Genomic DNA, 24,073 nt, shown 5'->3' on the forward strand with positions numbered 1-24,073 from the left:
TTTAGATGCATATCATATTTTTTACTGAGTTAAGTATTGTATGTTACTAGTTTTGCTACAACAAGTGTATGGGACATTGGAAAAAAAGTTGAATTTCCCCATGGGGATGAATAAAGTATCTATCTATCTATCTAGTGATTTCAAATTTTATGGTGTACAGTAGATTTGGTTCCCCTTCTTTGCAAGTTTACAGACCATAATAGAAATGAGATTGTATCATGACTACTTTGCACTTCAGATCTTAAAATCCTGAACAAATTTCTTAAAATAAATACTATTTAATTTACGCAAATCTTATAACTAGTTTTCTTTCTCCAAAACTAAAAGTTCACTTAAATATAGTTGGAAATGAGCATGAGTGCAACTTTATATTATCAACATTAATTGTTACGAATGGCTAATATGTTCATAACAAACAAGAATTTTTTTTCTTCCAAATTTCTATTTGGAATGAATATTTTATAAGTTTTTAATCAGTTCTGTTTAAAGGGGAATTAAGGTGTTGAAACAATATGTCCCTAAAGGAGTTTAATTAAATCTTTCACCATGGAAGTAGGCTCTTGGTTTATTGTAGATGTGCTTGTTTTTTCATGCTTGTAGTTCTGATTCCGTGCCCCTTTTTAACAAGCAATTCTCTAAAGAATTGTGAACTCTTAATCCATCAAGTCTTGTGGTAGAACATGGTGAGTTCTTTTGAAATTTCCCATACATGTTGGTTTCCTGATCTTGTCCTGAGGCTTGCATAGGCACTTTATAAATGCCAACCTTTATTTAAGTTCAGCTCTATAGTGGACAGTTGTCAAAGATTATGTCGAATGTTGAAAGGCCTCGATAGAGTGGATGTGGAGAGGATCTTTCCTATGGTGGTGGAGTCTAAAACCATAGGACGTAGCCTTAGAATAGAGGGATGTCCATTTCGACCAGAGATGAGGAGGAATTTCTTTCGCCAGAGAATGGATAATCTGTGGAGTTCATTGCTACAGGTGACTGTCGAGGCTAAATCATTGTGTATATTTAAGGCAGAGGTTGATATAGTCTTCGATTTTTGAGGGTGCGAAGGGATACACGGAGAAGGCAGGAAATTGGGGCTGAGAGGGAAAATGGATCGGCCATGATGAAATGGCGGAGCAGGCTCTATGGGCCAGATGGCCTAATTCTGCTCCTATAGTTTATGGTCTTGTATGAATAGCTATGTTGAGCATTTTAATTGACTGTATTCATTTTTTTAAAACAGACAGAAAGGTTCAGATGCATCGTGGAGAAATGACCAGGAGCCCCCACCTGAGGTGAGTTGATTCCAGTTGTTAGTTTTTCTCCATAGTTGCAGAGCAATGTATTTTCAGTTCATTGAATACCGTACATGCTCAAACCGAACAAATGAAAATGCCACCATGTACTTTGCTTTGTTTGCCCAGATTCCATCGTTTGTAAGCTTAGAACAGCTGTTATGAGGGAGTCCAACTAAGTAAACATTCAGTGAGTTTATTATACATTCTTATACTATTGCTAGTCCCTGCCCTGAAAAAACATGAACATTTCCTGTAGGTTCTTCAGTATGAGCCAAACAACAGAGGCAAGAGATTGCTCTACTTATCACCAGGTTTGATTGTAACTAATCACTCAAATATTTGCAGGCTTTTATTGCAAGTGATATGTTCCATAAAAGTAGTCTCAGTACAATTACAGAGTGCACTTATGATGACCCTCTTTGATTATTGTGTGCAGTTTGGTTTTCCCTGTTATATGGAGGATGTTTCATTGGCGGCAGCCACAGTATATTCATGGTATCAAAGGGCTGATATGTGATGAAAGGTTGAGGAAATTGGGGTCATGCTCATTTCAGTATAGAAGGATGAGAGGTAAATGTACAGAAATCTGAGGGGGATTAACATGGTGAATGCTGAGAGGATGTTTCCTGTGCTGGGAGTATCTAAAACTAGAGGGGTATAGATTTCAAATAAGGAGTTGCCCATTTATATAGAGATCAGAGGAAATTTCTTCACTGGTTATAAATTAGAGCATAAGACCATAAGATGCAGAAGCAGAAGTAGACCATTTGGCCTATCGAGTCTGCTCAGCTATTCAGTCATGGGCTGATTCAATTCTTCCAGTCATCCCCACTCCCTTCTCCCCATAGTTTTTGATGCCCTGGTTAATCAAGAATCTACCTATCTACGCCTTAAATGCACCCAGTGACTTGGCCTCCATAGCCACTCGTGGCAACAATTTCCACAGATTTACCACCCTCTAACTAAAGTAATTTCTCCACATCTCAGTTTTAAAAGGACGTCCTTCAATCCTAGACTCCTCTACCATGGGCAATAACTTTGCCGTATCTAATCTGTTCAGGCCTTTTAACATTCGGAATGTTTCTGTGAGTTCCCCCCTCATTCTCCTGAACTCCAGGGAATACAGCCCAAGAGCTGCCAGATGTTCCTCATATCGTAACCCTTTCATTCCTGGAATCATTCTCATGAATCTTCTCTGAACCTCTCCAATGTCAGTATATCCTTTCTAAAATAAGGAGGCAAAAACTGCACACAATACTCTGTGTGGTCTCACCAGTGCCTTTTAGAGCCTCAACATCACATCTGTGCTGTTATATTCTATACCTCTAGAAATGAATGCCAACGTTGCATTCACCTTCTTCACCACCGACTCGAGCTGGAGGTTAACCTTTAGGGTATCCTGTACAAGGACTCCCAAGTTCCTTTGCATCTATATATTTTGAATTCTCTCCCCATCTAAATAATAGTCTGCACATTTATTTCTTCCTCCAAAGTGCATGATCGTACACTTTCCAACATTGTATTTCATTTGCCACTTCTTTGCCCATTCTCCTAAACTATTTAAGTCTCTCTTCAGGCTCTCTGTTTCCTCAACACTGTCTGCTCCTCCACCTATCCTTGTATCATCGGCAGATTTAGCCTCAAATTCATTAACACCGTAGTCCAAATCATTGGCATACATTGTAAAAAGCAGCGGTCCCAACACCGACCCCTGTGGAACACCACTGATAACCGGCAGCCAGACAGAATAGGATCTTTTTATTCCCACTCTGTTTCCTGCCCACCAGCCAATGCTCCACCCATGCTAGTAACTTCCCTGTAATTCCATGGGCTCTTAACTTGATAAGCAGCCTCATGTGTGGCACCTCGTCAAAGGCCTTCTGAAAATCCAAGTACATCATGTCTACTTTGTCTACCCTGCTTGTAATTTCCTCAAACAATTGCAGTAGGTTTGTCAGGCAGGATTTTCCTTTCAGGAAACCATGCTGGCTTTGGCTGATCTTGTCATGAGCCTCCAGGTACTCCATAATCTCATCCCTAACCATCGATTCCAACAACTTCCCAAACACTGATGTCAGGCTAACAGGTCTATAGTTTCCTTTCTGCTGCCTCCCACCCTTCTTAAATAGTGGAGTAACATTTGCAATTTTCCAATCATCCGGTACAATGCCAGAATCTATTGATTCTTGAAAGATCATTGTTAATGCCTCCGCAATCCCTCCAGCTACTTCCTTCAGAACCCGAGGGTGCATCAAATCAATTGTTTGATTTCTGTACCTCAGAGAGTTGAGGAGTCAGACTCTGGATTGACTCTAGCTGCAGGTTGACAGACATTTAGACCACGAGGCGTTTGAGGAGGTTTGTGGATTGAATGGAAAATTATTGCTGAGGGCAGTATAAAATCAGCCATGATCTTACTAAATTACAAAGCATACTTGAGGCCAGTCATCCTACTATATTTCCATATTATTCTTACAATATAGGAGACCGTTTTGAACCATCATGTTTATGCTGGCACAGGGTAATTGCAGTCCCATTCCCAACACACTCAGCTTTTTCCCTGTAATCTATTATCTTCTTATACCCATCAGTTCTGTACAGGTTCTACTCCTCATCTTCATGCTGGTGATAATTTACATTGGCCATTTAACCTACCAATCTGCATGCCCTTGGTATAACAAGTAAACCAGATGGTCACAGTGGGAATATGTAAGCTCTACATGGGGTTCACCACTGGTCAGAATAGAACTCGGGCTGCGGTAGAAGTGAGGCAGCAGCTTCACTGACTGTGCTACCACGATGCTCAAATGTCATGGTTGAAGGTACTTCTACTCCTGCTCCTTTTCTTATGTTCTTGCTTGTAGTCAGTTCAAAGTAATTTGCTTATTTTTTTCAGGAAGTTGCACTGAGGCCATAACTAAATCAAATATCAGTGAAGAAGGTTATTTAAGGTTATAACAAGATTAAGAACAATTGAGCCAAGAAATGACAGGTGCAATTTAACTTGGACATGTGTAACATATTGTATATTGGGAAGTTAAACCAGGGCAGGACTTGCTGAGTAAATTGCAGGACTGTGCAGAGAGCTGTAGATCAGAGTACAAGTACATTGTTCCCTGAAAGCAGTGAAGGGTGGCATTGGTGTGCTTACCTTTATGAGTCAAGGGAGAGGGGAAAAGTTTAAACAGGACATGGGGGGAAAAGGATATGTGGATATATGATCATGGATATATGGATTAAGCTTTCAAGGAAAGTGGTAGATTAATGTACAGTTATAACATTTAAAAGGCATTTGGCCAATATATTTGAAACTGAAATGTTCAGAGACATGTCGGCCAAACACAAACAAGTGGGACTGGCTTTAGAGCAGTTCAGTTGGGGAAGAGTGAGTGAGTTGCGCTGAAGTTGACCTGTTTCTGTGCTGAATAAATCAATGACTAGATTACCTTGAAAGCACCTGCTTCCTACTGCATGGATGCTGCTTAAGAATCAGGTTTATAATCACTGAAATCTATCATGAAATTTGCTGTGTGTGGCAGCATTATAGTGCAAGACATAAAATTGACTACAAGTCACAAAAAAAATAGAGTGCAAAAGAGAAATAATGAAGGATTCATGGGCTGGTCAGAAAGCTAATGGCATAGGGGAAGAAGCTGTTCCTAAACTTTTGAGTATGAGTCTTCAGGCTCATGTACCTCCTCCCTGATGAGAAGGGGCCTTGCGCTAGATAGTGTGGGTCCTTAATGATGGATAGCATCTTATTGAGGCACTACCTTTTGAAGATATCCACAAGGGTGTGAAAAGTTGTGTCTGTTAAGGAGCTGGCTGAGTCTGCAACCCCTGCAGCTTCTTTTGATGCTGTGCATTGGAACCACCAGACCAGTCAGAATGCTCACTGTAAAGACTCTTTGCTTACATGCCAAATCTGCTCAAGCTCCTTATGATGATTATATCAGTATGTTGAGCCCAGAGTAGATCTTCTTGAGGTATTGGCATCCAGGAACTTGGAGTGCGCAGCCTTTTCACCACTGATCCCTCAATGAGGGTTAGTGTGCGTTTGCAATCCTGATTCCCCATCCCCAAGTCTAATATTGGATGCAAGGTTGTTGCCAAACAATCTCAGTCCTGTACGCTCTTCATCACCGCGTGAAGTTGTACCTGACGTCCTGATGAAGGGTCTCGGCCCGAAATGTCAACAGTGCTCCTTCCTATAGATGCTGGCTGAAATGTCATGACAGGTGTGAATGATGTTAAATCTGATTCTGATATGGACTTCTATTGTGAGACAGAGAGAAGGGGCAGGGAGAGGGGAATCATTGTTGAGAAAATGTGAAGGACAGGGAAGAGATTGGGAAGCACCAGAGGGGCATTCTGTAATGATTAATAAAGCAATTGTTTGGAATCATATGACCTTGTCTGGTGTCTCAGGACTGGGTGTGTCTGCACATGTGCCAACCCCCTGCATTATCACTTCTTCCATGCCACCTATCCCACAACCTCCCCACAGCGCTCCACCCTTGCCATTCCCAACATCTTTTGCTCCTGAAACTGTATAGTAGTGATGTATATGTGCCGATAACTTCTGCATTGTCCTGTATCTCTTTCCTTTTTGAGGAAGTACCAAGTTTATTTCAATCTGAAGTGGGATTATCAAGGGGAATCATGGGCCAGCCTGCCTTAGCAATTCTGTATTTAGTGATTTTACATGACAAAGCAATAATTAAACATCGTTATTGCTCCTGTGACAATAGGAACGAGCAACAAAATGTAATCTATTTTTTTGTGTGCCACACTCTGCCAGAGCCTCGGTGACCACTTTTTTTCAAGTGGTTGTCTTGGAGGAAAGATTCTGTGAGTGGTCCCCCACGTCCTCCTCACAGCGCAGTTTGTTTTTACAAGGCCGAGTTGCGAGCTCGACACTCAACCCAGCACGGATAGAAAGCGTGCCCGGGAGTGGCCCAACTGGATTCGAACTCAGGAACCTTCACTCCAGAGTTCAGCACTGATGTCTCTGTGCCACTAGCCGGCCTTAAAAAAAGTAATCTAGTATCAATAATTTAATTTAGTGACCAGAATAATGTGATCATATTTGAAGTGTTCAACATGATGACAGCATGAAGCATGTAGTTTCAGGTAAATTTTATAGGCTTGATATATCTGGAAAAGCTATTATTTTCCAAATGTGCAATAATTGAGGAGAGATCATGTCCATGTTTATTTTCAGTGAAAGATCTAGAAAGGCTGAAAAAAAATCTAAAAAAGTGATCGGAAACTATTTCTTGAGCTACTTGCTACCTGAAAGGAAGAACCAATTTTAATTCATCCACGTGAAAATCTCTAATTCTTTTCTTAATTTGTTCAGACGTTTTGTCTCAACTACTTACTCTTCTCCTGGTTTGGTCATTCTGTTTAGAATTTCATGTTATCTCTACCAAAGTTATATTTTCTAAATTTATAAATCTTGTTGTACTAGTCTTGCACACACCTGTAAGATCTTACACCTGGCTTTTTTCCCCCCCATTTACAACAGCTCAAGTTTCCCCATTCTTTCCTTGCAGTCAGATCATAATTCAGCTAGATAAAATCTCGAGAGTCATAGGTAGGGCAGTAGTCAGGCTTTTCCCAAGGTGGGGGGGTACAACTAGAGGGCGTAGGTTAAGGTCAAATAGAAAAGGTTTGTAGGAGATCTGAGGGGGAAAGTGTTTCACACAGAGGGTGGTGGGTATATGGAACAATCTGCCAAAGGGGCTGGTGGAGGCAAATATGATTATAAATTTCAGAAAGCATTTAGATAGATACATGGGTAGAAAGGTTTAGAAGGACGTGGACCAAATGCATTGGTTAGCCTAGATAGGCCTCTTGGTTTGCATGGGCAAGTTGGGCCGAATGCCATTTCTATGCTGTAGAACTTTATGCAAAAACATTTTTGTTCCTTCAGTGTTTTGGAGTAACAAAACTGATGTAGCAAAAAAGATAAGGGTACCACAAAGTTTGGCTATTCTTAGGCATTTCTTCGGTTTTGAGTATTTCTTCGGTTTTGCTTCCACTTGAGTTTTATAAATTCTGAAGTGCCTGATGAGGCCAGTGTGGTTTCCACGGATTCTGCCACTGGAGTTTGATGAAGCAAGTGAATCGGTAATGGCAGTAGACTGCTTCATCTGCAATTTTCAATGGCCTTGTCCTGATAGAGAGACTCAAGTTGCAGTGCCATCCTGGTGTATCTCATCCAAAAAAAATGCCTGCTCCTTCAGTTGGGTTTGCAATTGATGTTTTTGTTCAGGTGTGAACTGCCCCAATGCTGGGAATGTTCAGCCGAGATGAGAGTACTGACGTTAGTTCACTCATGCCAGAAGATTTTGCAAAGGCAGCGTGCTGGTATCTCTCTGGCACTTGTTACATCTACTGTAGCTAGCCCATGTCTCTGAACCACACAGGAATCCTATTTTTACCAACTGCTTTTTAAAGCAATAAATGTTCAATATAGCAATAGTTTCAGCATGAGGCCCCGATAAATATTAAGGAATTCTTCCTCTTCATAACTCTTCATTATAAGTATGTGATTTCTATCATTCAAAATTATTGCCCTGGCTTCATCTAATGATCTCTTGTATGGAAATTTAGAAAACTCAGTACATGCATGATATGGCTTCAAAATTAAATTCTGCTTGAACCATTACACAAGAAACATTTGCAGAAACTAACATGCTGTGCATTTTATTTTAAGTTAAATGCTTTCATCTTTTACTTTCAGAATAGAATACAGAGTACTCCTTTAAGCTTAATGGAATGTTTTGAATTTACAACTTCCATTTGCAGTATAAAAAGATTTAGATTCCTGTGTCTCACTTCAATAAAAGGAATAACAATGTGGCTTGAATGTCAATGACCTTTCTTGTACAGATCAATATTTTTATGTACACTGTTTTTTAAAATTAATTTTGGGCACTAGTGGAGTAAATTGATTTCCAATTATGAAACACTGTACATTGAAATGCATTAACTAAGTATCATCTGACAATTTTTAACAAGGTAAGATGAGCTTAATCAGTTAGTTTTCCAATATATAAATGCTTTACCTTGATGAGAGGATGCAATGCTAAAGCTTTTTGTACTCCAGTCAAAAATTGCTGTGTGCATCGAATCGAAGCTTTTGTTTAGAATCCCACAGAGTGCAGATCCTTTATGGATCCGATTCCAAGGATAGGCTATCTATTATATCATTAATCCTGTGATCCTTGACTTACTTATGACTTCTGGAATTTTCCTTGACCGTGTAGTAGTGGCTGCAAATTCTAACGGCAAAACAGAACCCTGCGAAGCAACGCGCACAATGATGGAGGAACTCAGCAGGCCAGGCAGCATCTATTTATCTCTTCTGTGTAAGACAGTTATTTCCCCAGGGCTAATGGAGGAACACATTTAAAACAAAAATATTGGCTGCTAATGCAGCACATTGATGCAGCTGTTAGTGTTGCTGCCTCACAGTTCCAGGGATCTGTGTTCGATCCTGGTATTGACAGGATTGTGAAGTTTGCACATTCTCTCTGTGACCGTCCATGTTCCTTCTGGCTGCTCCAGTTTCCTTCCATATCTCAAATACATGCTGGTAAATTAATTGGATATGGTAAATTACCGCTTCTGTGATGACTTTTAATGTGACAGGATTGGAATATTACTGACTTGTTTGTTTGACTGAATTTAGAGGCAGGATATAAAAAGTTGCAGTCTTGATCAATATGCACAGGATACGTTGTGATCTCTGGTAAAGTATACCCTCTTCTACAAACAGAGTTCCATTCTTTTGCTGAAGTCCAGTTAGCATGGTATACAGTGCCTTTGTTCACATAAATGACTATTATAACTAGGGATTTTGATCAATTTAATTGAGAATTTTTATTTGTGAATAACGTGTTCCTTTTTTCACAGTGGAAAAAAATGTCAGCATTTCAAAAGTATTCATTCCCCTTTGCTTAATACTTAGTTAGGCCATGATTTGCAGCTACTACAGGCAGCAGTCTTTTTGGATAGTTCTCTATTAGCTTTGCACAATGTGATGGAGCAAAATGAGCCTCTGGCGATGATCTTTGCATCATCAATGGGGATGGGAGAGGTCCCAGAGGACTGGAAGGTTACGGATGTTGTTCCCTTATTCAAGAAAGGGGGTAGAGAGTTTTACTTCAGTGGTTGGTAAGTTGATGGAAAAGATCCTGAGAGGTAGGATTTATGAACATTTTGAGAAGCATAGTATGATTAGGAATAGTCAGCATGGCTTTGTCAAAGGCAGGTTGTGCCTTATGAACCTGATTGAATTTTGTGAGGATGTGATTAAACACATTGATGAAGGTAGAGCAGTAGATGTAATGTATATGGATTTCAGCAAGGCATTTGACAAGGTAGCCCATGCAAGGGTTATTGAGAAAGTAAAGAGGCATGGGATCCAAGGGGACATTGCTTTGTGGATCCAGAACTGGCTTGTCCACAGAAGGCAAAGAGTGGTTGTAAACGGGTCATATTCTGCATGGAGGTTGGTGACCAGTGGTGTGCCTCAGGGGTCTGTTCTGGGACCCTTACTCTTCGTGATTTTTATAAATGACCTGGATGAGGAAGTGGAGGAATGGGTTAGTAAATTTGCTGATGACACAAAGGTTGGAGGTGTTGTGAATAGTGTGGAGGGCTGTCAGAGGTTACAGCGGGACATTGATAGGTTGCAAAGCTGGGCTGAGAAGTGGCAAATGGAGTTCAATCCAGGTAAGTGTGAAGTGGTTCATTTTGGTAGATCAAATATGATGGCAGAATATAGTATTAGTGGTAAGACTCTTGGCAGTGTTGAAGATCAGAGGGATCTTGGGGTCCAAATACATAGGACACTCAAAGCTGCTGAGCAGGTTGACTCTGTAGTTAAGAAGGCATACGGTGCATTGGCCTTCAATTGTGGGATTGAGTTTAGGAGCCGAGAGGTAATGTTGCAGCTATATAGGACCCTGGTCAGACCCCACTTGGAGTACTGTGCTCAGTTCTGATCTCCTCACTACAGGAAGGATGTGGAAACCATAGGAAAGGTGCAGAGGAGATTTACAAGGATGTTGCCTGGATTGGGGAACATGCCTTATGAGAATAGGTTGAGTGAACTCGGCCTTTTCTCCTTGAAGTGATGGAGGATGAGAGGTGACCTGATAGAGGTGTATAAGATAATGAGAGGAATTGTTTGTGTGGACAGTCAGAGGCTTTTTACCAGGGCTGAAATGGTTTGCATGAGAGTGCACAGTTTTAAGGTGCTTGGAAGTAGGTATAGAGTAGATGTCAGGGGTAGGTTTTTTACATAGAGAGTGGTGAGTGTGTGGAATGGGTTGCCAGTGCCGGTGATGGAGGCAGATATGATAGGGTCTTTTAAGAGACTCCTGGATAGGTAAATGGAGCTTAGTAAAATAGAGGGCTTTGGGTAACCCTAGGTAATTTCTAAGGTAAGGACATGTTCGGCACAGATTTGTGGGTTGAAGGGCCTGTATTGTGCTGTAGGTTTTCTATGTTTCTATTCCTCCTTGCAAGACTGTTCAAGCTGTGCCAGGTTAGTTGGGGAGTGGCGGTGGACAGCAATCTTGAGGTCTTCTGAAAGATATTCGATCAGGTTAAGGCTAGGATTCTGACTGGGCCGCTCAATGACATTAGTTTTCTTCATTGTTGCTCTGGGTTGTTGTCCTGCTGAAAGATGAATTTACTCCCCAGTTTAAGCTTTCTGATAGAGACTAGCAGGTTTTTATTCAGGATCTCTCTGTATTTAGCAGCATTCATCTTCCCATCAACGTTGACCAGATTTCCAGTTCCTGCTGCTGAAAAGCATCCCCATAGCATGATGCTACCTCCATCATACTTTACAGTAGGGGTGTGCACTGGCTGAAGTGCAGTACAGTCGGCCCTCCTTATCCGCGGATTCCGTATGCGCAGATTCAACCAACCGCGGATCGGGAAAACCCGGAAGTTCTCTCTCCAGCACTCTGTTAGAGCTTGTACAGACTATTTTTTCTTGTCATTACTCCCTAAACAATACAGTATAACAACTATTTACATAGCATTTACACTGTATTAGGTATTATGAGTAATCAAGAAATGACTTAAAGTACAGGCAGTCACCGGGTTATGAATGAATTCCGTTTCCGAGTCCGTCTTTAAGTTGGATTTGAAGTCGAAACAGGTACATCTGGTATTATTTAGCGTCAGTTAGTCAAACGTTTTCTTTCTATGCATATAAAACACTTAAGAAACATATGTATTTCAATAATATAACCACTGCATTGCTAGTAATAATTGTAGCTTTCATCGGGGCAGGGCTTTTCAAATGCTCCATTAAAATTGTTCCGATTGTTAACCGATTGTAGCCTAAAGTTTTTCCAATGGCCGATGGCATTTCGTTCCTTTCCGATCTCTTTATTATTTCCACCTTATTTTTGATCGCGATCGTGATTATTTTTGTGAACAGAAACACTGCGGATTCAGAGCTGTGCTGCCAGGTTCTAATGTCCACTGCGTGGAGACATATTAAATTAAGTCCGGGGTTCCACTGGGTCTTAAAGACTACCACACTGAGTCAGGTTAAATAAAGGACTTGAGCATCCACGAATTTTGGTATGCGCAGGGGGTCCTGGAACCAATCCCTCGCGGATAAGGAGGGCCAACTGTATTAGACTTATCCCACATATACCGCTAGTGTAGAGGCCAAAATATTCCCCTTTCTCATCTGACCACAAGACCTTCTTCCACGTCTTTACAGTATCTTCTAAGTGTTGCTTTGCGAAGTCTTTATGGGCAAGGATATGCTTTTTTTTTTGGCCAGAGCTGCTTCCTTGCCACTCTTCCATAAATACCCTTTTTGTGCAAGGCCTTTAGAGATTGTGGAGCCATGAACTTCATTTCCAGTTACAGCCACTGACTTTTGCAGTTCACTCAGAGTGATCATTGGCATCACAGTAACCTCTCATAAAAGTGCCATTCTCTTCTGGTGAATAAGTTTAGAAGGGTGCCATGACCTAGGGAGGATAGCTGTGATTTCATATTTTTTCCACTTTTTCATGATGGACTGCACTGAGCTCCGAGATACGTTCAGAGCCTTTGAGAAGGTCTTGTACCTTTTCCCAGTTTTGTACTTCTCTGTTATCATTTTTTCTGACTGGACAAAAGAACATTCAAGATTTTATTTTGGTTTGTCTGTTGAAAATATACTATATTGTTGGACCTTACTGAGAGAGGGGTATTGATTCTTATGAATTCATTGAAAACAGGTGCTCCTCCAATTTTCTATGTCAACAAATTGGAAGAGTTGGCAAGGTAATATAGTATATTGTACCTGAGGAAATTTAGCATAATAATTACAAAGGGGATGGATACATTTTCAGTCTCACAATTTTGGTTTTTAATTGGTAGTAAATTCCTGAAAGGTTTTAAAATTTTTCTTTAGATTTGACATGATGTACAATATTTTGTAGATTAGCTCAAAAATCCTACTTGAATATATTTTAAATTTGGAAAATGAGACAGTAAAATGTGAAAATAGTGGTGTGGCTGAGTACTTTTCAAGGCACTGTATGTTGACATTTAAAGAAATACTGGGAATTTCATCAAACTCCCACACAAGTGATAGGATTGTTACTTGTAGGATTTTAGGTTGATAATGCCTTATCCTGAAATGTAATTATTATTATAAGTGCAGTTCTGCATGGAGATCTGTTATTGTTCACTAAATACTGACATTAAGGTTGTATGGCAACTTTTAGAATAGTTTTAGAGATTACCTGTAAGATCCCAGTAAATAAGAAAATTAATGCTAAGAAGGATTTGGGTCTTGTGTGTCGACTTTTACTTAGATACTTCACCTTGGGCACCTCCAGTGCACGGAGACTGACTGCTCAAGGCTCCTTGGTGAGAGAGAGAACTGCCTGGTAATGTGTGTGAGTCTGTAGGGTCAGTGTCTGTGAGTCCAGGGTCTCAAGGCTTTTGTTTTTAAATAAGACAAAGTTATAGTTGCATTACCTGAGGCTTTGAGATAAACAAGGAACTTGGGGCCAATTTCAAAGTAATGAAAGAATGGGATGCAATCAAAGTGCAGCTTTTAATTGGATAGACTAGAGAAGATGTTGGGGCATAATACCGAGTTGTAATTTTCTGTAACAAATTGTCAGAGTATGGAATGAGCGTGAATTTCTATAAGCATTTAAGGGGGCCCGAATTAATTCCACAGTAATTAATGGAGTTGCATGTTATGGAAATCAAACAGGTGCATATAATTATGTACGCTCCAGTTACTACGGTTTTCTAGAAACATGACAGCTGGATTTCTCAGTCTTTTCAATTTGTCTGATATTGGTATCTATATTTTTGGATTTGCCAAGAAATTACATAATGGTGAAGGCAAGGTCTCAATGGAAATTATACCATTTTACTCAGTCAAGCTTGATAAGGTAGTTATTTTAACCCTCTTTTTTTTATTACTTGCGTCATTCAAATTGAATCCTATTACAAAATTATACCTTTTTTTTCCCAGGTACTAGTGGGGAAAAAAAAAGCTATTTTTGATCTAATTTTCTTTATGTGTCAGCAGAGTATTAACTGACATGGAACATTAAGGTAGTCATTTCCCATTATAACTGTTTGAAGTTTTAATAATCCCTCACCAGAATCCAGTTATTGACAGCTTTTGATTCCTCTGCCAGTCCAACACTACATGGAAAAGAAGCAACCTTTTGTCTTCGTGAAATAGATATTATAGTTCCCTTGTTTAAAAAAGCCCCCTGGTGTTCCTACTGACCACTTTAATGTTAAATGTGCTGATAGTTGTAAGGTTTGTTCAGTGACTGTGCATTATGCCAAATCTGATATCAGATTTGTGTGCTAATTATTCATTTAGTATTGCAGTTGTGAATTTGACCTGTGTGATTTCACAGCTAATTTTCTATTTCTGGGTGTTAGTAATCCAGTATAATTTCATAAAGGGAATTAATACAAACAGGTAGAAATCTCAGTGTTAAAACCAACTACTTTTATATCAGTTGAGAAGAATTAGTTGAAACACTGAGGTTCCTTCTCAATCTCCCAGTTGATCTTCGGTTTGCTGCTTTTTAATTTTGTCTGGTGAATAGAGTTCACAGCATGGAAAAAGGCCTTTTCCTCACTGAGTCCATGTCAACAGTCAACCACCTAATTACACTAATCCCTCATTGATGCCTTTCTTACAATTGCAAGAAAAAGTTTGTGAATCCTGGTTTTCTGCATTAGTTACTTATAAAGTGTAATAAGGCACAATAATAGACAAACACAATCTGCCTAAACTAGTAACACACAAACAATTGTACTGCTTCTTGTCAGTACTGAATACACTGTCAACAACGTGCAATGCTGAAGGAGGTGATAAAGATCCCAAGTAACAGCAATCGACCTGCAGAAATGTCTAAAGCTTGCTGAAGTCTCTGCTCATGTGTCCACTGCAAAATAAAATGCTGAACAAAAATGGTGTTCATAGAAGGACACAGCGGAGGAAACTACTGCTCTCCAAAAATAAATTGCTGCATGTCTCAAATTTCCAAAAGACCACCTGGATGCTCCACAATGCTTCTGGGACAGTGTTCTGTGGACAGATGAGACAAAAGTTGAGCTTTTGGAAGAAAAAGGGCACTGCACTCCTAGACCAAAATCTCATCCCATCTATGAAGCATGGTGAAAGGAGCATCATTGTTTGGGGCTGATTTGCTGCCTCAGGGCCTGGGCAGCTTGCAGTCTTTGAGGGAACAATGAATTCAAAGACATTTTACAGGAGAATGTCAGGGTAGCGAGCCTTCACCTGAAACTTACAGAAGTTAGATAATGCAACAAGACAATGATCCAAAACACAAGTGAATCAACAACAGAATGGTTTAAAATATATTAAAGTTTGTGTCTTGGAATAGCCAAGTCAGAGTCGAGACCTTAACTCAATTGACGTGCTGTGGCATGAGTTGAAGAGGGTTGTTCATTCAAGGTACCCGAAAATATTGATGAACTGAAACTGTTTTATATGGAGGAATGGTCTAAAATTCCTCCTCGCCATTGTGCAAGTCTGATCAGTAGTTAAAGAAATGTATGGTGGAGGTTATTGTTTCTAAAGGAGCTTCTACCAATTATTAAATACAAGGGTCCACATACTTTTCTCCAGTCTGGACTATGAATGATTAAATAATATGTTCAATAAAGACATGAAAAGTACTATTGCTTGTGTGATATTAGTTTAGGCAGAATATGCTTGTCTATTATTATGACTTGGATGAAGATCAGACCACATTTTATGAGTAATTAATGAAGAAAACCAGGTAATTGGAGAGGGTTCACAAACTTTTTCTTGTAACTGTAATTCTCTGCACATTCTCATCATTTCCCTTCACAATCAATGCCAATTTACAGCGGTCATTTAACCTCCAAAGCCACAAATTTTTTGGATATGGGAGGAAACTACATTGTCAAGTGACAGTTTTAAATTTGGCCCTGCCTTTGTTTGTTAGGGATTTCAATGCTGTTTCTTTTCTGAAAGGAAAGTTATGGACTTTCTCTCTTGGACATTGCACTAGTGGAGTTACATTTTCAAAATTAAACATGGAACAAGTATCCACCCAATGCTTAAGCAAGCATCAACAAATCTTTGTCCCATGTCAAAGCCGATCAAAACTGAAAGACACAAGGCCACAAGACACAAGAGCAGAATTAGGCCATTGGCTCATCGAGTCTGTTCCGCCATTCTATCATGGCTGATTTTTATCACACTAAACCTCATTCTCCTGCCTTCTCTTCCAATACTTCTGACAAGCTTTCTAATCAAGGAACTGTCAACATCAGTTTTAAATATACCGAATGACTTGGCCTCCATAGCTGTCTGTGGCAAATTCACCACCCTCTGGCTAAATAAATTCCTCCTAATCTTTAAGAATCATCTGCATAGTGTAAGATTGCAGGCCCAAAATGCTCCATAGAGGAGCAATGCCAACTGTCCCCCTAGAGCAGGAGTTCCCAACCTGAGGCTTGCAGATCCCTTGCTTAATGGTATTGGTCCATGGCATAAAAAATGTTGGGAACCTCTACACTGGAGATTACTAGTTGTTTACTTGCAGTATGTGAAATGGAAACAATATGAAGACCAAAAATGCTCAGATCAGACCACCCTCTGTGGGAAGTAAAACAGAGATGCTGTTTCAATTCAAAGAGCCTTTGTCAGAAGGAGAGAAGAGAAGAAGCTTTCACTTCAGAGAGGGTGGGGATGTATCTAAGAGATAAAACCAAAGTGACATTGGGGGTAATCTGTAAGGTCACCTGGTACATGAGTGAACGGGAACAGTTTGCGAGTAAAAACATAGTCAAAAGAATGTAATTGTGAAATGCAGAGTAGAAGGACGTGTCAGGGCAGGTCAGGCTGGGGACATCTCCGCTTCCAGAGAGGTGAGGAGGGGTTCAGTTAAAAATGGAGGAGAAAAACCAAGATGAGCTAATATGAGTTGAGTTACTTCTTTTTTTTTAACTTTTTTTATTGTTTTCAAATAGTTACAGAATAAAAGTGTATAAGAAAAAAAAATGTTACCCAGCCCCCCTCCCCTTAACCCCTCCCCCCTAACATCCCTAAAAAAAAAGAAAGAGAAAAAAAAAGGAATGCCTGGATATTGGAGGGTCCCCACACGCTCCACGGAGTTCGTAATAACTTTAGTGTATGCATTTATTTCTTTCCCCAAGTAACCAGTTATTTCATCTTCGGAGCACCTATATATTTAATCCTGTCTTTTGTAAATAAGGGCGCCAAATTTTCAAAAATGTTTCATATTTATCTCTTAAATTGTAAGTGATTTTTTCAATGTTACTACCGAAACCCAATGAAATAGAAACTTTAATTCAAAAAGGAAAGATTAAAAAATTTATCTCTTGTATGTATAATTTGATTCAAAAACAGGCAATTAAACAAGGAGTCCATAAGTCAAGACAAAAATGGGAAAGTGATTTGAATATCAAAATTGAAGAAAAAAACTGGTCAAGACTATGTCTTGAGAGTATGACAAATACAATAAATGTTCGATTAAGATTAGTGCAATACAATTTTTTACATCAACTATATATTACACCACAAAAAATAAACAAATTAAACCCAAATCTATCTGATCAGTGTTTTCGATGTAACCAAGAAATTGGTACTTTTTTACATTCTACTTGGTCTTGCTCTAAAATTCAACCTTTTTGGACAAATTTAAGAGTTTTACTGGAACAAATCATTGGAATACAACTTCCACACAACCCAACATTACTTTTACTAGGTAATATTGAAGGGATAAAACCGATATCCAGATTGAATAAATATCAGAAAGAATTTATAAAAATTGCATTGGCAGTAGCCAAAAAAGCTATTGCAGTGACTTGGAAATCGGATACATACCTAAGTATAGATCGTTGGAAGAACGAAATTTATGAGTTGAGTTACTTATGTCATTTAAATATCATGAGGTGATTTGATCATTCACTGCCACTGCCATAAAACCTTCAAAGCTGGAGGTAATGCCATATCAGGATTGATTTTAAAATAACAAAGAAGTTCTTTTATTAGCCTACTGAAATTTTAGTCAGAGAAATAAAACATTTATCAAGGACGTAAGTCTTATGTTGAAGGAAAATCTTGCATTTGTATAGTGTCTTATCAAGTCTAAAACATCTTAAAATGCCTCACAAAATATGAACTGGTTTCAAATGCTTTGCAGGATGTTAGGCAGTTATACTCAGTTGTGTGTGTTTGCACCCTATACAAATTATCTTTCCACAGTGTTGATCAACAGTCTAAATCAACAAGTTCCAAAGCCTGGTGTACCTCTCTCTGCAACTGAATCCTTGACTTCCTCATAGGAAGATCACAATCTGTGCGGATCAGAAATAGCATCTCTTCACTGACAGTCAACACTGGCGCATCTCAAGGATGCGTGCTTTGCTTAGCCCAATATCTATACTCTCTACGCCCATGACTGTGTGGCTAGCCACAGCTCAAGCAACATCTATAAATATACTGACAGTGCATCTATTGTCAGAATTTCAGATGGTGATGAGGAGGTGTATGTGAGCCAGATAGATCAGCTAGTTGAGTGATGTCGCAACAACCACCTTGCACTTGATATCAGTAAGACCAAGGAATTGGTTGTGGACTTCAGAAAGGAGAAGTCGAGAAACACACACCAGTTCTCATCTAGCAATCAGAAGTGGAAAGGGTGAGCAGTTTCCAGTTCCTAAATGTCAAAATCACTGAAGATCTATCCTGGGCCCAACATATTGATGCAATTATAAAGAAGGTTTCACAGCGCCTGTATTTTATTAGGAGTTTGAGGAGAATTGGTATGACACCAAAGGCACAAATTTCTACAGATGTACTGTGGAGTATGTTGGTTATTATAACTGAAAGGGGTTGTAGTGGGAATAAGCTCACACTCAATGGTATGCGACTCAAGTAGCCTCTGACAACCAAGTCCAGCTCCTGGCCTTTATGTATGGCTTAGATACTGAGCTTGGCTGAACTGTTTCTGCTGACGATAGGAGCAAAGGCAGATTTCTGGCACTTTAAAACCAGTTAGCCATGGTTGGCAACTCGTCTATGAGAAGGACATCTCTGATCTCAAATCTCTGTTGCCTTGTGGCTATATCCATTCTTGGGGAAGGCTTTGGGAGTAAACCCTGAGGAAAAACCTGGAGCTGAAGACCCTAAGGCAGTCCAATGTTGAGTTCAACACTGACTTGCAACTCCTGTGAAACTGCTGGTGCCAAACTATATCAGTCTCTGGCGTTCTTTGGGATTCATTAGCAGCGTGGAGTGGGGGAGCCTGCTATATGGACAACAGCTTGCTCTCCATATTGTACTGCCCTGGCTTGCTTACTGGCTTACATATCACTTAGCTGGGACACTAGACTTGTGGTCAACCAACTCCAACGGAGGGCCTCTATCACCATACAGAGCATACTAATTCATTGCATCACTCTCTAGTATGGAGGAGCCGTTGCACAGGATCGAGAAAAGGTGCAGAAAGTTGTAAACTCAGCGACTCCATCATGGAGACTAGCCACCCCAGCTTCAACAACACCTTCAAAAGTAAATGTTTCAAAAAGGCGGCATCCATCATTAAGGACCCCCATCACCCAGGACATGCCCTCTTTTCATTGCTACCATCAAGGAGGCAGTACAGGAGCCTGAAGGGAGACGCTTAATGTTTCAGCAACAGCTTCTTCCCCACAGCCATCAGGTTTATCAATGGACACTGTACCCATGAAAACTTGCGCCACTTTTTTCCCGTTTTTTTTCTGCACTTCTTGTTTAAATGTTCTTATGTACATAAATGTTGGTTGTCCATTGATTTCGGCAGTGACAATTGTGTTTGTGCAACTCATCTGATGTGTGTTTGAAGATGACAATAGAGGCCACTTCTTGCGTGGCACAGCTGCTCACAGTGGGAACAAGGGAGTTGTCCTGATTCTGTAGACACGGCTGTCGCTGATGCTTTCCTCTTTTGTCGGGCAGTTTCAAGGTCCACACAATGCTGTCTTCTAAGTCGCGGTGAGTAAGTTTAACCAAGACATCCCAAATAGTTCTGTCTCATGCCCTATGTTCCACATGCCCTGGAGCAAGCCCGCTATAAGCAGTACTGATTTTTGTCCAGTCTTTAAACCTCTTTTGAGGTCTACCATGGTTTCTGCTTCCCCGTGGTAACTGGTCATAGAGCAGCTGCTTAGGGAGTCTGGAGACCTCCATGTGTATAACATGTCCGGTTCAATGAAGTGGTGCTTTCAGGATCTTGGCTTCAATACTGTTAGTCTTTGCCCTATTGAGGACTTCCAGGTTTGTGATACATTCATGCCAGCAAATTCCCATGATGGATCTCAGGGCTATGCGTGTGGAAATGCTCCAGTAGTTTTGAGTTGCATTTTGTATACAGTCCACATTTCACCACCTTACAGGGGGCCAGTGAAGAGAACAGTCTTGTACAAATTGATCTCAGCGGACATCTGGATATTATGCTGACTTAACACACATGATCACAGGCAGCCGAGGCTCTGACAAGCCTTGCAAATCCTGGCATTGATTTCTTTATTCAAGGAACTATCACTGGAGATGACACTGCCAAGGTATTTACATGACTTTACTACGCTCAGTATTGTGCTTTCAATCGTGGTGGAAGGTGGCACAGTAGCAGGCTGAAATAAGGCCTCTGGTTTGTCCAGACTGATGGTGAGGCCAAACAAACACCAGTTAATAGCCAGTTGCAGATCAGATTCCTTGCTGGCCACAAGAACACAGTTATCCACATAGAGTACTTTGGGGTGACTCTTTTAACCGTCTTAGATCTGGATTTTCAGCGACACAGATCAAATGATGATCTTCCAAGTCTGTACTGTAATACACCCTGTGTTTAAGGTCCCTGACTGTGTGGCTGAGTACATGTGGAATGAAAAGGTTGAACAGTATGGGGGCTAGTACACACACTTGCTTCACACCATTTGGGGCTTTGAGGTGTCCCCATTTGAGAGGAAGTGGCCAGCCTTATCGTGAAGGAAGCGAGTAAGACTGATGAACTTGTGTGGGCATCCCAACTCTGACAAAATTGTCCAAAGACCTTGATTAAATCTATGAGGAAAATGTATTGATCTAGGTTCTGCTCGATACTGTTTTCTGAACCTGATGGACTATGAACAGTATGTCAGTGGTGCTTTTTCAGGGTGGAGCATGCACTGTGACTCGGACCGGTCCTTCTTGGAAATGATTAGAGGGTTGAGAATGATGTGGGCTAGGATCTTCCCGGCAGTCGGCAGCACGGAGGTGCCATGGTAGTTACCGCAGTTCCCTTTGCTGCCTTTGTTCTTGAAAGGAGGTACAATTGCTCTGCATTCACTGAGCATGTCTTCATCTTCCCAGATGCTCATCAGAATGTCATGGAAGGCTCTTAGTGCAACTAGACCCATTAAGTTGCAGATCTCGACAGAGATTCCATCCTTCCCTGGGGACTTTCTAGAATTTAAACAAGCGATGGTTTATTTGACCTCAACTGTTTGACCTCAGATGTAGGAGGGAGGTCGAGGCTGATGGCTGTGTGTTTCTGGGGGATCTGACTGAATGAAGCATGGTCTACAGTAGAAGGCCTGTTGAAAATGTTGCTGAAGGGCTCTCTCCACCTGCTGTTAATGCTTTCTGTCTCTGAGCAGGACTGTGCCATCTGCTGACAGAAGGCGTGTGGTGCATGGCTTGTGTGGACCATAGATTGCTTTGATGGCACTGAAGAGCATTTTAGCATATTTGGTGTCAGTTTAGCACTGGATTTCCTCCTCCCTTCTCTCCCACCATTCAGTCTGCATTCTGTGTAGGGCCATGCCTCTGAAGATGTTTGAACTGATCGCGTTTTGGGATGGAAGAAACGTTTTGGCATGCAAGAAATGCCTTCTGCTTCTCTTCCAGTATCCTGGTGATATTTTCATCAAACTAATCCTGATGAGCTCTCCTTTTTTGGTTTTAAGGGCTAACATTTCTGATTTCATCGCTAGTGTATTGTATTTGACCATGAAGTATAGGAGCAGAAGTAGGCCATTCGGCCAATTGAGTCTGCTCCGCCATTCAATCATGGGCTGATCCCATTCTTGCAGTCATTCCCACACCCTCGCCTTCATTCCATACCCTTTGATGCCCTGGCTAATCAAGAACCTATCTATCTCTGCCTTAAATACACCCAGTGACTTGGCCGCAACAGCCACTTGATGCAACAAATTCCACAGATTTACCACGCTATGACTGAAGTAATTTCTCCACATCTCAGTTCTAAATGGACATTTTTCAATCCTGAAGTCGTGCCCTCTTGTCCTAGAATCCCATACCATGGGAAATAACTTTGCCATATCTAATCTGTTCAGGCCTTTTAACATTCGGAATGTTTCTATGAGATCCCCCCTCATTCTCCTGAACTCCAGGGAATATAGCCAGAAGTTCCTCATATGGTAACCCTTTCAATCATGGAATCATTCTCGTGAATCTTCTCTGAACCCTCTCCAATGTTAGTATTTCCTTTCTAAAATAAGGAGCTCAAAACTGCACACAGTACTCCGTGTAGTCTTACGAGTGCCTTATAGAGCCTCAACATCACATCCCTGCTCTTATATTCTATACCTCTAGAAATGAATGCCAATACTTCATTTGCCTTCTTTACAACTGACTCAACCTGGAGGTTAACTTTTAGGGTATCTTGTACAAGGACCTCCAACTCACTTTGCATCTCTACATTTTGAATTCTCTCCCCATCTAAATAATAGTTTGCCTGTTTGTTTCTTCCACCAAAGTGCATGACTGTACACTTTCCAACATTGTATTTCATTTGCCACTTTTTTGCCCATTCCCCTAAGCTATCTAAGTCTCTCTGCAGGCCCTCTGTTTCCTCAACACTACCCGCTCCTCCAACTATCTTTGTATCATCGATATTATTCCCATTCAGAGGCCTATGAGACGCCAGTGCGTCATCAAGACTACTTGTAAATTGCTCTCAGTGTTTGAAGTGCTGCAGCTTGTTAGTATCTTGATGTTTCTTAATTATAATTTATTGTAATTTATAGGTTTTTTTTATTATTCTGTATTGCAGTGTGCTACAACTTTAACAACATATGCCAGTGATACTAAACCTGATTCTAATTCCGCTTGAATGTTGATCAATGCAGCGGAAAAAAATTTGACTTGAGCATTTTGGCAAGTTCTGTAATAACCATTTAATAATTGTCATTTGACTTAGCTATTTGCCTCACCTGAATAATAATAATAATAATAACACAATACTTGCACATTTCTATGTCAGCTTAGATTGCCCAATTACCATTCTGTTTTCCCCTAACAATACTGTTGTAATGTTGCTCATTATAGATTGGATAGAACATTGTGTCTGAAAGCAACTGTATAAAGTACCTTACAGTCTTGACTGGAATTAACCATGAAAGCGCTGAGTGACTTGTGGAAAACATTTCAGCAGCAAAGTTCTAACTGGTTTGTTGTATATGCATCAAATTTGCCTTGAGATGTTTATCTGCTTGAAACGTTTTACGTTCAGTGGTACTAATAGATGCAGCCTGCATGTAGTGGTGTCTGAATCTTCGTTGATGAATATGGTTACAGAGAAGTACAGTCCAAACTATTTCTTCATCTTCTTTAAAGGGCATAAATTACCTCAGTCTTAAGAATATTGAGATATTATTTGTGGACGCTCCACTTTGGAACAGCATCATGTTTTGTCATTTCCACTGTTGCTGTATGATGAAACAGTTTGCAGTAACTCTCCCTTGTTTACAAAGTGTTGTATGATGGCATGTTGAATATTACTGTAGAAATGACCTTTTCCCTTGTTACGTACCCCGTAACTGGGTCACTTACCAGCAAAGATAGAGAGGTCCGTTGAAGTCTGATGGTACTAATTTTAACAGTATTTATTAGTAAAGATTCACAAAAATAATATCAATGCAAACATATAGATAATATACATTGTCAATACTAAATCTAAAGGTGCGGGTATAATAATAATCAATAAGAAATAAGCTCTATCGTTGTCTAGGGGATAATGAATTGTCCGATGGAAATGTACAGTTCACTGCAGTTCCACAAGCTGCCGACTTTTGGTTGTCGCTGTGTTGCACTTTGTTGGAGAGAGAGAGAAATAGGAATAGAATGGGAACAGTTACCCTGCGGGTTTTCCAACCTTTATGAGTTCGATCCGTCGGAGTCTCGTTGGGAGTGGCCGTTC

The 24,073-nt window shown here is 40.3% G+C and overlaps 1 protein-coding gene across 2 annotated transcripts in view; it reads left to right on the forward strand.

Annotated features, from left to right (window-relative positions):
- The window catches only part of naf1 (nuclear assembly factor 1 homolog (S. cerevisiae)), a 186,790-nt gene that overhangs the window by 134,998 nt on the left and 27,719 nt on the right, over positions 1-24,073 (forward strand). For both annotated transcript variants that reach the window (XM_073042990.1, XM_073042991.1), the window contains exon 7: positions 1,235-1,286. In XM_073042990.1, coding sequence (XP_072899091.1) covers positions 1,235-1,286 — 52 coding nt within the window. The remainder of the gene's footprint in view (positions 1-1,234; positions 1,287-24,073) is intronic.

The sequence above is a fragment of the Hemitrygon akajei genome, chromosome 4 (genome assembly GCF_048418815.1).
Source record: "Hemitrygon akajei chromosome 4, sHemAka1.3, whole genome shotgun sequence".
Classification (NCBI taxonomy): Eukaryota; Metazoa; Chordata; class Chondrichthyes; order Myliobatiformes; family Dasyatidae; genus Hemitrygon; species Hemitrygon akajei.